This window comes from Botrytis fragariae, assembly GCF_013461495.1.
Source record: "Botrytis fragariae strain BVB16 chromosome Unknown tig00000050, whole genome shotgun sequence".
NCBI classification, from domain to species: Eukaryota; Fungi; Ascomycota; class Leotiomycetes; order Helotiales; family Sclerotiniaceae; genus Botrytis; species Botrytis fragariae.
The window spans coordinates 2,143,055-2,158,252 of NW_023500992.1; the positions used below are offsets into that span (position 1 = coordinate 2,143,055).

General features: G+C 43.2%; 4 protein-coding genes across 4 annotated transcripts; 3 read left to right on the plus strand and 1 right to left on the minus strand.

Moving 5' to 3' along the window:
* Positions 1-896: 896 nt before the first annotated feature.
* On the plus strand, positions 897-4,730 carry Bfra_004660 (uncharacterized protein; the record flags this gene model as incomplete). Its single annotated transcript, XM_037335059.1, has 10 exons — positions 897-1,224; positions 1,278-1,372; positions 1,442-1,745; positions 2,026-2,081; positions 2,163-2,412; positions 2,994-3,392; positions 3,670-3,728; positions 3,790-3,954; positions 4,015-4,206; positions 4,356-4,730. The coding sequence occupies 10 exons, from the start codon at positions 897-899 to the stop codon at positions 4,728-4,730; spliced, it is 2,223 nt and encodes a 740-aa protein (XP_037193593.1).
* Positions 4,731-6,542: 1,812 nt separating this feature from the next.
* Positions 6,543-8,918, plus strand: Bfra_004661 (uncharacterized protein; the record flags this gene model as incomplete). The annotated part of the gene is made up of 1 exon (XM_037335060.1): positions 6,543-8,918. The coding sequence occupies one exon, from the start codon at positions 6,543-6,545 to the stop codon at positions 8,916-8,918; it is 2,376 nt and encodes a 791-aa protein (XP_037193594.1).
* A 434-nt stretch (positions 8,919-9,352) lies between these two features.
* On the minus strand, positions 9,353-10,024 carry Bfra_004662 (uncharacterized protein; the record flags this gene model as incomplete). Its single annotated transcript, XM_037335061.1, has 1 exon — positions 9,353-10,024. The coding sequence occupies one exon, from the start codon at positions 10,022-10,024 to the stop codon at positions 9,353-9,355; it is 672 nt and encodes a 223-aa protein (XP_037193595.1).
* Positions 10,025-10,823: 799 nt separating this feature from the next.
* On the plus strand, positions 10,824-13,308 carry Bfra_004663 (uncharacterized protein; the record flags this gene model as incomplete). The annotated part of the gene is made up of 3 exons (XM_037335062.1): positions 10,824-10,979; positions 11,006-11,128; positions 11,182-13,308. The coding sequence occupies 3 exons, from the start codon at positions 10,824-10,826 to the stop codon at positions 13,306-13,308; spliced, it is 2,406 nt and encodes an 801-aa protein (XP_037193596.1).
* Between the last annotated feature and the right edge of the window lie 1,890 nt (positions 13,309-15,198).

The following is a 15,198-nucleotide window of genomic DNA, read 5'->3' on the forward strand; positions in this document are numbered from 1 at the left end:
TGAACGGACTCCTTCTTGCTGGCGAAGACCGCAAGCTGTCGAGCTTTTACGAAAAAAGAGGTGGGAGATAATTCAGGTCAAAGTTGGAACGCAACTTTCCAAGCTAGCGATAATAAAATACTATCGGCAAAGCTGAAATTGCATGGTACGTTTTTGAAAGGTGAGATAAACAAAGCAAAGTGGACCAAAAAGATCGATGTAAGTTTGCCCTCAAGTTCAACTCAGAATTTGAAATGGTAGAGCACTTGCTCTCATTTTCAGATAACAATGCCCCGATCTCGGCTCGTTTGGGTGTGAAGTAATCCTTCAATCGGTGCTAGTGTATTTGGAGATTTCGAATTAGCCAAGTAGCTAAGTTGCCGGCAAATCAATTTTCATTGTCTTCGTCATGTTGTGATCTCTCACATACCCAGGAAATTGCCACAGACTCTCCTGGTATCAAACTGTGAAACTGAGCCTGCTTGAACATATCTGGTCAATATCTAGCTCTCTTTGTGATTTCTGACGTGGTTCACGTGGTTCTGGAATGGCTGTCAAAGTGCCATGGATTGCCAATCCTGCTTTTCATTGCCGAATGAGTTCAGGGGAAAATGCTGTCAGTATCTTGTGGAGTTTATCTACTATTCACCAACATCTTGTGCTTACCCCACATCTTTGGGCTAGATTGGTATCTAAGTGCTTCGCTATTGAATTGAAATCTTCGCAGTAAGTATACGTAGTAACACTGGCTCTTTTTCTTCTTCTCCCAAGGATACCAAGTGCTTGAACCTCCGCCCTTTGACCCATCATCATGACAAAAAACTCGGTCTCCAAGCTTTCCTTCGCAGAGAGGTCATGAAAGCTAAGCTTCAGGTCTCCACAGAAAATGAACCCCAAGACTTACAAAGGAAGCTTCTATGCTATCAGCTCAGCCGAAAGTTTACAAAGAGCCAGAAAGAAATACCTTTCGGAACATATTTGGTGAAAACGAAGAAGACTATGAAACCCCACTGGAAAGATTGAGAAATTCAAACACACCATTTGCAGTTAAATATGAGACGAAACCAAAGTCTGAGCTAAGGATTCGAATCGAGGAACTTAGAAAGCAACTTCTCGCTGTCATTGATACTTCCTTTAAGAATCCGCGTGAAAGAGCTATCAGTGCTAAAGAGCGCGATCGTTTGCTACGATCCATCGAGCGCTTAGAGGCTCAAGAGAAAAGAGAGAAAGACAATGCACTACGAGGTATGTGTTTTGCCTGATATCCCAATATTTTTCAATACTGATAAATCGGACAGCTACTGGAAACCTCCCCGAGCCCATCTCCGAATTTGAAAAAAGACAACAACGAAAAGAATCAGAATTAGTAAAGAATGCCCTAGCGGGGAAAGAAGTAAGACCCTTGCCATCTGCTCCTTGTTCCTGTCGTTCATCCACATGTACTGACCAGTCCTTACTCCAGAAAGCCAAATTCCTAATCAAACGTCCCTTTCGTCCACTCGACGACGATCCAGATGGCGAAACTCGAAAAATGTTAGGACTGCCATTGAGAAGACGCAAGCTCAAGAAAACGGGCAAATGGGCAGGTGAGCTTTGCTATGTAGTTCCGGAGTTGAGGTACAAGGATTATGGAGTTGAAACTTTGAAGGAAATTTTGTTGTGCGGGGCGGATGAGGAGCAAGAAGGATGGTTGGGAAAGTGGTTTAGTAGATTGGATATGAATAATACTACAGGTGGTCCAGTGAGAGGTTCTGCAAAGAAGAGAAGTATGTGAGGAGATGAGAATGGCTCAGTCCTTTTGTAAGGGTTAGCACAATTTAGAATATCTATCTTGGCGGTACTTCAGATGTTGCCGCGTTGGATTTTGCGGGTATATGATACTATCTTGGTTACGAATTTGAAGTGTAAGCTTCTACTCCATGAAATTATGCAGAATGATTCTCATATGATACGTGAGCCATCAAATTTTCCAAGTGATGCTCATTCATTCACCATCCAGTTTCACGCTCCAGTCTCCGATATACCGATCAGATGACATTTCACTAGTCAGATCAAATGGAAGCGGATGTATTATATCAGTTATAACTGAGGCTAGAAGAATGGTAAGTGTCTCTGGTTCTGCAGCTAATAACGATATCTCAACATCACTTGACTCTCCCTAAACTAGAATTCTAATAACAAAGAAACAATCACCAAAATCTAAGCGTCGAGAAGTTTTCTCAACAGTGCAGGAGACCTCTACATCACGACAGTTGAAGAGTCTAATCGAAGTCACCGAAATTGAACAAAGAAGTCTACAAGCAGAAATTTACGATCACTTAGCAAAGTCTCGAGAAGAGAAGCTAGTTGCACAATCACAGAGAAGAGTTTTTGGAGAGAAGAAACAAATCATCTACAATCTCAAAGAAGCCTTGAAGCTATCACATAGAATTCGTTCATGCTGGAATGTGGGCTACTAATAAATCTTTAGGAAAGCAGGCAGATGAATTGACTCGCCTATTCTTCATCGCTCTTATACATTTGGGGTTCTATATGTGTGAAAGATTGGACCAAATGAATGCACTAGGAGAGGGTATATAAACAATATTCTGGTCGATAGTAGAGATGTTGAGAATTAATCTTCGTGGCTTCTGATGGCAATGAACCTATGCATTCAGATGAAAGCATGATTATTTTGATGAATACCTAATATATACTATGAAATTTTAGTCTTACATAAAAGAATAGAAGGATACCCTGTCTACGTAGGACAAGATCGCGTGTGCATGTGACTTTTTAGTTTAGACCTATGAATACGCGCCTCGATACGTTGAAAATAGACTTTACGCGATAGCTCTGTTGCGGCACAGTACGTTTGCTTAAGCGCCTTCCCGTTTTTCCGTGCATTACCTTCAAATAATTTCAGAAATCACAGAACTTCAACATTCATTCGATCTATTAACTGATAGTTCTTTGCTACCACGACTATCTTTCAATCTCCTAGTTTTGTTTAGATCATTTGCTAATACCAGAAGATCCTGCGATGGTCAAAGCTAAAAAATGGCAATCTGAAGAGGTTGCTATGTTGAAGGAAATTTGTAGCCGCCAGGAACATGTTCATAAAGGTGGACAACATAATCCATTCTGGGAGAAGGTCGCCGATGAATTGATACTATATGGATTCGATCGTCAAGCACATGCCATTTATTTTAAATGGATGCGTTTGAATCAACCACCTAAACCGAAATCGTCGAAGAAAGGTCCACCCAGTCCTTGGGACTGCAGTGATACGGAGGATGAAGAAAGAGGCGAAGAGGAAATTGAAGACTATGAGGGAGAGGCCGATACTAAAAGTGATATTTTGCTCCAAATTGGGTCCAGAGACGATACTTCTAAACCTTGGGCGACAGGAAGCAACTGGTCGGATGAAGAGAGTGATATTGCATACCAATGCATCAAAAGTCAACGAGATAAAGAGAAAGAACTCAAACTTGAACCCATCACGGCGGATCAAATTTGGCATATTGTGGCAAAGGCTTTAGAACAACATCAGATCTACCGAAAATTCCAAACATTTACCTCTACTGGAAGAACAAGGGGAGAGAAAATACAACTATGATGAAAGAACTCCAGGTACGATTGAGAAGTCCTTGCGTGGAATAGTTCGAGTGCGCGGAGGGAAGTCTGCACTAAATTCTCCGGGGCACGCAGCGTGTCATGCTGCCCCTTGGCATTCGATTCCTGAATCCTCAACCGAAGAATATTTCCAGGTATTTATTTTTTAAGCTTTTGCATACAATAGTCCTAAGGTTATTAACGATGTTGGAATAGCAGAATAATTCGAAGGCTGAGACGGATCTGGGAGATGTACAAGCCCAGGTTTCATCTCAGCAGCATGATCTGCTGACGATTGAGTATGCAAAATACAATCACCTAGACAATCCCGTGGTGAACAAGTTGATAGAGGATACTGGTTTGAGCAGAGAGCAGATCAAGGTACGAGCGCATTGATTAGGTCACTACTCGAGTTCATCGTCACTAATGAAGAAATCTCAGTTGTGGTATAGAAATCAGAGAGCTATAGATGCGAAAGAAGCAGACCTTCAGAAGGAAGTTAAGTCACGGACCGAAAAAGAACTATCTGCTCCCATTCTTGATGAGCCGGAGATTCAAAGCATGGGATTGAAGCGTTATCGCGTGTCAGACATTGGCTATCATCGTCAAGAAGAAGAAGAACCAGCCAAAAGAGTTCGTCATAGCCTGGGCCCGGAGATTTTGATGAAAAATCATGGTGGAGTTCTAGTTGACTCAAAATCTCAGGCAAGCTCAGATGTTTTTCTTCTTTTATTCATCCAATCACTGCTTTTTTGAGAATCCTTCTAACACAGAATCTTCAGGACAAACCCGAGACCTTTGGTTGTCGCTCAATTATACCAGAATCGAATGAATCTTCAGCAAATGATGTTGCAATTTCAAGTATCGGAGTCCAACAATCTTTCCTCAAACCTGCAACACAAAGAAACATTCCGGAGAGTACATCTGATGTGATCACCGTTATGAAAGCAAATCGAGAATTGGAACAACAAAAAGTACACGCAGCTGAGGAGGAATACAAACAATTGGAACTCGCTATAATCGCTCACAATAAAAGAGCAGATCTGGAGCTTAAGGCTGCAAATGCAAAAGAACGGGAGCTTACAGTCCAACGAGAGATTCGCGAGAAAGCCACGAAGCGTATTGCGATGATTGAAAGCTTCCTCGACGACTACTAAGTGTATTATGCTGTGGCGAGGGCATTGTAATTTCTTTGAGTTGGAAAAAGTTTAATGTCGATGTCTTTATTTTGGTTGGGATTTTTCACTACTACGGATAGTCTCCTTGGGAATACCGACTTTGACAGATACCTAACGACATGTTTCTGATTCTTCCTACTAGTCTTGGGGACTTGGAGTTCTTTTAAGGGCCATGGGGTACTTGATTACTTTCTCTTTTCGATCATTATGTATGCATACAATGATTTTAACAAAGTGGAATACATCTATTTCATTCTCAATCGTAATTCACCTTGCTAGTGCGCACTTCTTGATTCAGATGATAAGGTCTAATAATGCTGTACTCACTTGCCTGGTCTATTCACGGTTCTGTGCGTGCGAATTACTCTTTTGCAATTTTGAAATATGAGAATCCTTTGGACTATTTGCTCTTGTGGACGGGCTTGAGGGGGAGAGAGATTATGTTTCGAATAGTGTAGTGTTTCATCGGTTCATTGCTAAGTACTTGGTAGACATAAGGGTTTGGATTGATATAACAGTCAAATAAACAATTGAAAGCATCGTTTGATCGACAAGTTGCAAGAATGCTATCATCACAATCACTTAACTTTTGGGCTCAAAGTTCTGAACAGATTCGTTTCAAACATTAGATAATACTAACAGTTACATACTCCCATACTCAATATATCAGTCAAATCTATTCTTATGATTATTTATATACGAAAACTTGACGGTGCATTTTTATCTAAACATCAAATCACACGCTAACAATGGTTAAGGAGGATATGGAATTGTAATAACAGCGTGGCCTAATGGCTGTACCAGACTAACAAATACTGTTAAGGTCTACGACTTTCTCGATCCATGATGCTCCTGTACCCTCATAACTCTGTATACCAGTATCAAAGTCGATCTGCAATGAAGCAGAAATTCAGATGAGCCTAGGAGGTGGCTAGCCAGTTTCTATCGGTGGCAGTATCGAAGTTACGGCTCGGATGATCACTTCCATGATTTCCCACTGCCAGTTCCAGATACGCCGCTGCAGTACTACCAAGCCACGCGTAGAAACCCCAGGTACTTGGTTGCTATGCTCTTTGGCGAAGACAATACGAAGTATTTATATACATTTCAATCTACAACGGAACTATTGTAAGAGTGAATAGAAAGGTTTGATACCACTCAAAGGTGAGAAGCAGACAATCGTCTCAACAATTTTGCCCAATTCAACGTACTGATAAAATCAGGGCTGCCGAAGCGAATTCTTTCCACTGGAGGATTTCCCAATCTACAAGTCGGTACGGCTCATACGGCCTTTCGCGTTGCTGAAAGGTTCGAGATACACCTGTCGCGTCACCCACTACAGTCCATACGGTTCATATGATTTCCCTTCGCAACGGAAATTTGGAGAATGCACGTTGAAGTTCTGTCGCATTTTCCAATACAGTTTATACGGCTCACAAACTGCCTATCTCGAGAATGAAATCGAGAGCGCTAGCCCATTATTTAATACAGTCTGTACTGTCCATACGATTCTTCAGGTACGATGTCCATACAGAACATAGACTCGAGAGCGCTAGCGCGTTTTTCACCACGGCTTGTACGGCTCATACAATTTTCTCGTCGCGATGAACGTACTGAATATAGACTCGAGAGCACTAGCATGGTTTTCACCGCAGTCTGTACTGTAAACACAGTTTTTCTCGTTGCTAGGCGAACTCTTGAGAATTACTTAAGGGTTCTGGATTTCTCACTAATTTCAACATCTCACAACAGCATCCACGATAACCGCCTCCTCTCCATCCCCTATTCAAGATGGAACAACATAGCAGCACCAATTCGTTCGGAAAACGCGACAATGAGGATCCACTAAGCAGAGAAGAATATATGTTAAGACCACAAAGAGATGAATATCTGTTAAGGCACCAAAGGGAAATGTGGGAAGATCATCAAGACTCGAGAAGAGGCTCAGAATCGTACGCTTCAAGATACTATAGAAAGCAATCGAGGAGAGTGGTAGATAGCTATAGACCAAGCGATAGAACAAATAATCCATATTTTCCTCGAGTTCCACACCGCAATCATGCGGCTCGACAACCTCCGCGCCTCGGTCCTGGTACGCGTGAGACCACTACTCAGGGATCGCAAACTTCACGCTTCGACACTGCGAGAACGTCGCTTGGCAGTGTTACGGGATCTGCAGGAGCATCAGAAGACTTCGAGTCAGCTCCACTAGTCTCATATCCTGTAGAAGCCGTCCCTTCCCCAGAGAGAGAAGAAGCCCCTTCATCGAGAGCCGAAGATGAGTACGAGCTCCTTTCCGAGCATGCCGGAGGCCCAATACGCCGCTTCACCAAGAAAATGTGTGACGTTATCACCGAAACGATTACAGAAAATTCCGACGATGATTACATGAGCGCGATAGAGATTCTCAGCAGAGCGTGCAATAACGTTGCAGTGAAAACCGGTACATATCTCGAAGTACACGACTGTTGGTTGTACTGGCGCAAGAAGGGTATGCAAAGAGATATCGCTCCACGCTGGCCAGAAAATCTAGATGATGTCGATGAGGAGGTGGAAAAGTATAGGCAATTGAAGACTGCCAAGTCTGATAGCGCTAGAGCAGCATATGCAGCTAGACTGGCTACAACACCAGTCCCTGCTGGGAGCTCTGCCACCGCTGAAACTACCGAGACTGTCGCGGTACCAGGCCCAGCTAGAACTTCTAGGTATTGGCCTCAAGAAGAGAAGGATTTCCTTTTTGAAATGGTGAAAGCACGTAAAGATAAGCAATATCGTGTGAAAGCCAAGAAGTTCTGGATGATGGTTGGGGCAGCAATGGGACGAGAGAAATATACTAGAACATCGGAGGAATACCGCGAGTGGTTTGAGAAGCATGGTCGCAGATACTTCAACTACGACGAAACCGTTTACTATTCGCGGCCTGGCGATCGTCGTGTCAGCGCTGGCAGAATGCAACATGGGGTTATGACACCAGAAGACTCTCCAGTCGGCGATGCTAATAGGAGAAGAAGAGGAGGTTCGCAGCTGAATAGCGGCAGGGTGAAACCTCGTGCTTCCATGGCGCAAAAATCACCCAGGACTCCCAAGACGCCCAAACCCGTCATGCCACGGATGTCAAGTGTGGTAATACACGACATGAACAGTGTGGCGAATGGCTATAGAATTCGGGACAAAACGGCAAAAAACGCAGAAGAGTATCCTCTACAATTAATCACGCCATCTGCCGGCGAGCGCTTTGAACCTTTCACTACCGAGACGCGGGAAGCCTATGATCCTCCTCCATCCCCAGCCGCCAGCCCGCCCGGAAGTCCTTTGTTCGTAACCGAAGATGAGCCGCAGACCGACCGGAATCTCGTCCCGTTAGCTCGTGAATCGATCAGTTCTCGCTCGTCACCCACGCCTGCGCTAACCAGCGATCAATCCGCGATACCAGATGAGACAAAATCGCCTAGGGAAACATCGGAATCGGGCGAGACAATGACGTCAAATGAAGGAATCTATTCTATAGACCCAACGGCGTCAGACGAAAGAATCGATTCCAGAGAGACAATCTCAGCAGAAGTTGTGCATACACCATTCTCACGACCAAACGAAACAGAGGATGCAGAGGATGGTGTACAATGGGTGAGCGATGAATGGGGCTTCGCCACTCCGCCCATAATGCGACCAAGTGGAATGGATGATAGGGCACCGATGGATAATCAAATTGATTTCAACTCCAGCCACATCTCCGCAAGCACAGATTCAAGCGATCCTTCCACCTCCGCAACACCTCCAGTCTTCGATGATTCTCTGACATCAAACGAGAAAACCGAAGAGATCCCCTTGTCCCAGCCAGTCTCCACAAATGATATCGAGTCCGAAAACAACCACAGCTCGGAATCAGAGGCACAATTGTTACGAGAACAACAGGAACGGACCGATCTCGAAATCTCTAATTTGCGAGCGAATTATCTGAGAATCAAAGAAGCAGGAGACGACGACAGGAAGAAATTAGATGATACCGCGGAAGAATTAGTTATTTTGATCTTGAGGAGAGCCGAGCAGCTGGAAAGCCAGACTGCTAATCTAGCCGAGATGCAAAGAATCGAGGCGGAACTTCAGGAGAAAGAAAATGTCAAACAGGCTTTGAGTATTGCTCTTGAAGAACTGGAGTTTTATGGATAGACTTTAGGGTATAGGGCTTCCAATCGTCCAGGTTGAAGTCCGATAATCAGACAAAGTACTAAATGAATTGTAGGACTAGGAGAGTGGAGTACATAGCGTATCTTATAGCAGCGTTAATGATAACTTGTCAATATAAAATGCAAATCCCAGTGAAGAAATGCCCTCAATCTCTGTTTAATTCAAGACACTAACTAGATATGCCTTTGAGAAAGTGCCATGATGCAAAAACGCTTGTTGGAAGCACCGGCCATAACGCCATAATTAGAGATAAATCTTTCGTCCATTCCTCTGCGATAACTTCGTGGGTATCATAAGATGCTCCAGTCTTCCCTGAGCAGCTCGCTGCTGCATTTCTTAACATTCACCAATCCATTCAAAAGTCTCCCTGTGACTCCATCGTTTTTTTTTTACTTCACTCAAATCCCACCAACATTTCAATTACCAACAACCCTCTTGACCTTCTCCAATAAAACCTGACTCTCCCTTCCTAACTTTCTTTGTCCATTCTTTCCTCCACTCCTAGCCTTCGCCATCTGCCGCCGGAATCTCTCCCGCTCCTCAATTTTAGCCTTCTTCTCCCTTTCTTTCCTCTCAAACTCTTCTCTTCGAGCCTGCTGTTCTGCCTTTTGCTTCTCAGCAAACGCTAATTCTTTTGCGAAATAAGCCGGCTTTGCTCCTCTCTTTTCTCCTCTTTCCCTCTTCTTATCCTTCGCATCTTCAGAATTATTCGAGTAACGTGGAACGGTTTTGGTGGCAACGTCGGCTTCAGGCTCATCAAGCATAGCTTTCCTCTGGGGATGAAGCTCCACTGGCTCTTCTCCTTCAACGGCATCGTCCCCTTCCTCACTTTTTGTTACCTCGTCCTCCTTATCCTCATCATCGGCATATATTTTCCTTTCATCCCTCAAAGGTTCCCTCGCCTTTATTTTCGCATACGACTTCTTGACTTTCGCCTTGTGAATCAAATCCTTCTTAATGGCAATGACCTTTCGACGCCAAGTTCCATCAGGCAAATTGTCGGGGCCAACTTTGAAGCCGTGGCGAGGTTTTTTAGTAGTTGAGCGTGATGAATTATCTTCTTCGCGGGGGCGCTTGGTAGGAGCCATTTGTGGAATTTGTTAAGTGGAAAAGCGTTTGTGAAAATTGTAATACTGGGATGGAAAATATGAAAATCGAGGATGTCAATGTGATGCCTTGGTGGAATGAATTGAACTGGAAGGGTCTTGTGAGAAAATTTTAGTGGGGACTTATTACACATGCAGAGATTTACTATATTCACACCTGGCCACGCCAATTGAATACGAGTAACATGATATAATTGATACCTACCACTCTCTCATCTGTAGGGTACCCCGGTACTCAAGAGCGATAACGTAGAATAGTGGAATTTTAATGCATCCGCGGTAATCGTAAGGTTATCAATTTGGGAGAGCAGAATCATCATACAGCAAGCATATACCGGTACATGAGGGAGGACCTCTTGATTTTCTTTCCTCTCTTCCATTTCTTGTCTTCTCTGTTGTCTACATTTTTGACTATCATATATATGTGCATTTATATTGAACTGTTAATCTGCATTCTCATTACTGAATTTATTGAGCGAGCATAGTCCAAATTCCTCTTTTGTTCATATCTATTCCCATCAAATATCAGATCATTATCTCATCCTTTCATTCGTCGTACAAGTCCTGCATACGATACGACATCACATCGGCAGAGACAAAGGAATAAGGAACCACCACTTGTCCCCCCGCCTCGTCACAACATCATCCCTCCAAATCCACATTATTACAACATATAAAAGCTCTCTCCCACCCTGAGATATTCAAAAATTGCGTTGAAATGTTCTTATAACCAAACGAAAAGGAGCAAATTCACAAGGCTCCATTCACACATCCATTCATCATGCCCATATTTCAAGATGACCTCGGTGACGGCCGAGAGATATTGCCCATTCAAAAATCAAAAATGACACCTGTTTCAATGTCACCCCCGGAAAGAAGAACGATCATGAGGAAAGATAGTGAAGAAAGCATTAGAACGGAACTATGTGAAGGCCCTGTACCAGATACCCCGAGGGATCAAAGACTATACCGACTTTAGGTTTGGATACAAGCTTTAAGAACTCATACAGCGCAGCATCGGATAGAGGAGATCTTATTGATAGGTTGAAAAGGGGCGAAAGTTCGAGTTGGTTCCCGAATTTAAATGTGTGAATCATTGAGCTCCAATGCATGTGATTTTATATTGACAGTGAATACAGTTGGAGTCCCTACTTCACGGCCAAAGCCCGGAAACTCCCATTCGAAAGACCTCGAATCATTCGAATTCATCTTCCCTGTTACCATCTCCCGAAATATCCAATACTACCAGACCCTCGTCGGTAGACAAACCTAGCTTACAAGCTGGTCTAGAGATTGAACGACCAAGGTCCGCATTACACAGTGGGAATTTCACAGAAGGTCCACAACAAACTATATCTGGCAGTCCTGCGCAAGACATGAAGAGATTTGGCACAGTAAATCTACCATGGCTAGCTACATCTCCACCGCGAAATTTTACTCCCTTTCAACTCGATCCTCGGTTCCCATCAGTGGATAGGGTTGAAGCAGATTCAAGAACAAGAACTCGTGCACCGTCGTTATCCTCTTCATACTCTTCGAGCTTTGTATTAAAAGCACCAACAAGCCCTTTGGTACAATCAGAAAGTAATGACGACTTAGATTATACGTCAAATTTAAATCCAATAGATATTTCTCCCGGGACACCTAAAACTAACTCAAGACGTCATACTTTACAGGCTTCACATTCTATATATCCAAATAATTCTATACCGGGATCCACTGCTTTTAACAAGCCTTTGCCGAGTCTCAGGAGAGACAATACATATCCTTACCAAGCTCATCAACCCCGGAGATCTCTTGCCTCTAACACAATGCCCCACTTGACATCTTCTCCGCAGACACCGATTTTCTCGCGGTCAAGGAGACCTTCATTCTCGGATTTATCACCTCTGCATGCTTCGATGGTGGGATCATATGAAGAGAGTATCCTTCGGGGACGAATGTCTACTACACCCTCTAAACCACTCGATTTTGTTGCTCAAATAGGGGTGCTGGGGTTCGGAAAGTGCAAACCGAGTCTCAAATGTCCACCTCATGTGACCCTATCATTTCCGGCAGTATTTTATGCCTATGAATCCACAAGTCATGGTCGGAGAGGGAAATCTGATGATGGACCTAGTCCATATGTTGGCTGTATTGATTTAGAAAATGGATTGCCGAGCCCCGAGAAAGCCAAGGATAATCAAAAGAGGAGGAGAAATGCTACGCTTGACCGAATACATACGGATGATCTCGACGCCAACCCATCAAGTTCAGGACAAGCCTCAGAACGAGAAATTCGTAGAGCAGGAAAACAAAAACGCCGATCCACTTCTCCACGAGCGCCTCCAGGTGGTAGCTATCGTATTCCCGAAAAAGGGCAATTGCAAATCATCATTAAGAACCCTAACAAAACAGCTGTCAAATTGTTTCTCGTCCCATATGATCTCACTGGAATGGAACCTGGCACCAAAACGTTTATCCGTCAACGGAGCTACTCTGCCGGGCCTATTCTTGATTCGGCACTTTCATCTTCGCCTCATCGATCCGCACCTATCATTGATCCACTCGCCGAAAGGCCTACTCTTCGCTATCTCGTTCATATTCACATTTGCTCACCAGCTCGAGGTCGCTACTATCTCTACAAAAGCATACGAGTCGTCTTTGCCAATCGTGTTCCAGATGGTAAAGAAAAGCTTCACAACGAGATCACATTTCCAGAACCAAAATTCACTACTTATAAAGCAATTCGCGATTCGAGTTTCGGGGGTGCAGGTGCGGCATTGGCGGCGGAAAAAGCGTTTCGGAGAAGAAGTTCTGGATTTCCTTTGAGTGGAAATAGGAATTTTGATTTTGGAGGTGATGATGGTGCATCGCATAGGGGAGTGGTGGGTCCTATTCCTTTTCAATTTCCTACGAAGAGGGGTATGACGGATGGAGATAGTGATATTGGACCATTCGATTTGGAAGCAAGGGAATCATTGAATTCGGAGCATAATTCGAGACCGGGTACGGCGTTTGGAGAGGTAGAAATGGGCGGTATGAGGAGTGGCATAGGGACGGGACTATATGAGAAATTGAAGAAAGGCGATTTGGGTTATGGCGGTGACGGATTCTCGTCAACGAGAGTCAATACTCCCGATAGAGGGGGGAGACAATCTCCCGCTGAAGGATTGCTGGCAACAAGATTGAGGGAGCTGGGTGTAGGGCTCTCGATGGGGATGGCTGGTATAGATGAGAGAGAAGGAGAGGGTCCTGAAAGCAAGAAGCTAGGGGGAGATTCATAGGCATTATTAGAATCGGGGTTTGTGAATATTGTGGTCACATTACTCGGAGTATAAACTAGCTGGATTAGTCTAGGGTTGGCTTTTTGGGCTCTTGACATGTAACAATTTGGTATCGCATTGTATCACAGGGCAAGGCTTGGCATGGCATGGCATCGCATAAGTATAGGTATAGGAATCGTTTGGCGTAGTGTGGTTTTATTGCTTGAAAATTTTAGGAATCTTGGGGATCTGGGGATAGGATTAGGGTTTATAGATGGAGATGGGCTGGAATTGGAACTGGAGCTGAATGTACTACCGGTGCTACATAGTCTAGAAATATTGGGATTTTTAGGGTGATTTTTTGTGGGATTGATTAGTGTGTGTATGTATGTATTTTGGATAGTTAATTAATGAAAATTTGATCAATTTAAATGTTTATGTGAGATTGGGAGGGAGAAGATGGGGAGGGCAGGGAGATCCGTTTGTTTGTATGGGGTGAGTAGATAGATGGTTTAATGGTTTGAAGGTTTGGGAGGGGTATTAGGGATTTATGATAGGTAGGTTGGTGGATGAGGTAGGTAAATAAGGTAGATTTTGTATGGTAGAGAGAGGGATGTATAGGGATGTATGGGGAGGAAGAGGAAGGGGGAAAGAAGGGGGGGGGAAGAAGAGGGGGGTAGAGGTACTTCTCTTATGTATGTGTGTGTGTGTGTGTATTTCTTTGATACTTGGATTTGGACTTGGACTTGGACTTGGACTTGGATTTGGATTTGGATTTAAGGGAGATTGAGGGTTTGGTCAAGAGTTGGAGTGGGAAAGTTTGGAGGTGTAGGTTGTAGATTGTAGATTGTAGATTGTAGATTGTAGATTGTAGATTGTAGATTGTAGATTGTAGATTGTAGATTGTAGATTGTAGATTGTAGATTGTAGAAGTAAGAGTAGATTGGATTGGGGGTAGGAGAGAGAGAGAGAGAGAGAGAGAGAGAGAGAGAGAGAGAGAGAGAGAGAGAGAGAAATGAGTGGAGAGATGAATCGATGAGGTAGAGAAGGATGGAATACGAAATTTTTCACATATCTATATATATGTCTATATACAGTATGAAAAATGAAAAATGTATAAATATCTTCAAATTTTTGAAGACAAGATAATAAGATAAAATAAAATAAGATTTAGATGATATTGTTATTAGAATTTGTGAGTTTCGATTTTTTCTAATCTTTGAGAGTCGAACGTTGGTGGTTGGGATTAGACTAGAATGTAGAAAATAGGAGGCGAGAGGTAATTGAGAGGGCGGGGAGGAGAAGCCTTCAAGAAGGAGTTTAGAAGAGGATAAAATAGAAGCGGTGAGAGATTTGCGGATAGATTTAGAGGGGTTTGAAGGAATCTGAAGGAGAGGAGAGGAATATAGTTTGAATTTAGAGGAGAGGGGGTTGGTTAGTGATTGGCTGGTTGGGTGGTTGGCGAGGAGGTGGTTAGGTGGTTGGGTGCTTATTGTTAAATGAATATTCAGAATTTAGAATTGAGAATTAAACGTTAAACACCAAAAAAAAAAGAAAAAGAAAAAGAACCACAGCAATATTCAAATCTGAAAATAAGTATCAATAATAATATCAACATAACATAGAAATATAAACTTATATACCACAAGGGACGAGAAGACCAGGAGTGAAAGAGGAAATAATTTTTTTTTCGAGGAACTGTGCCAGAGCTTGCGATACATTGAAATCGTATCAAAGTTTATACAGAGATCTTGTGTATGATGTACTTTACCGGGCTAATTATATGCTTATATGGTGGGTTATGGGGTGGGTGATATAAGGGGTTGAGAGCATATGAGAGTATGAAAATAATTATACAACAAAAGTTGAAATCACCACAGGACCTTGAAAGTCGGGGAGGGAGGGAGGACA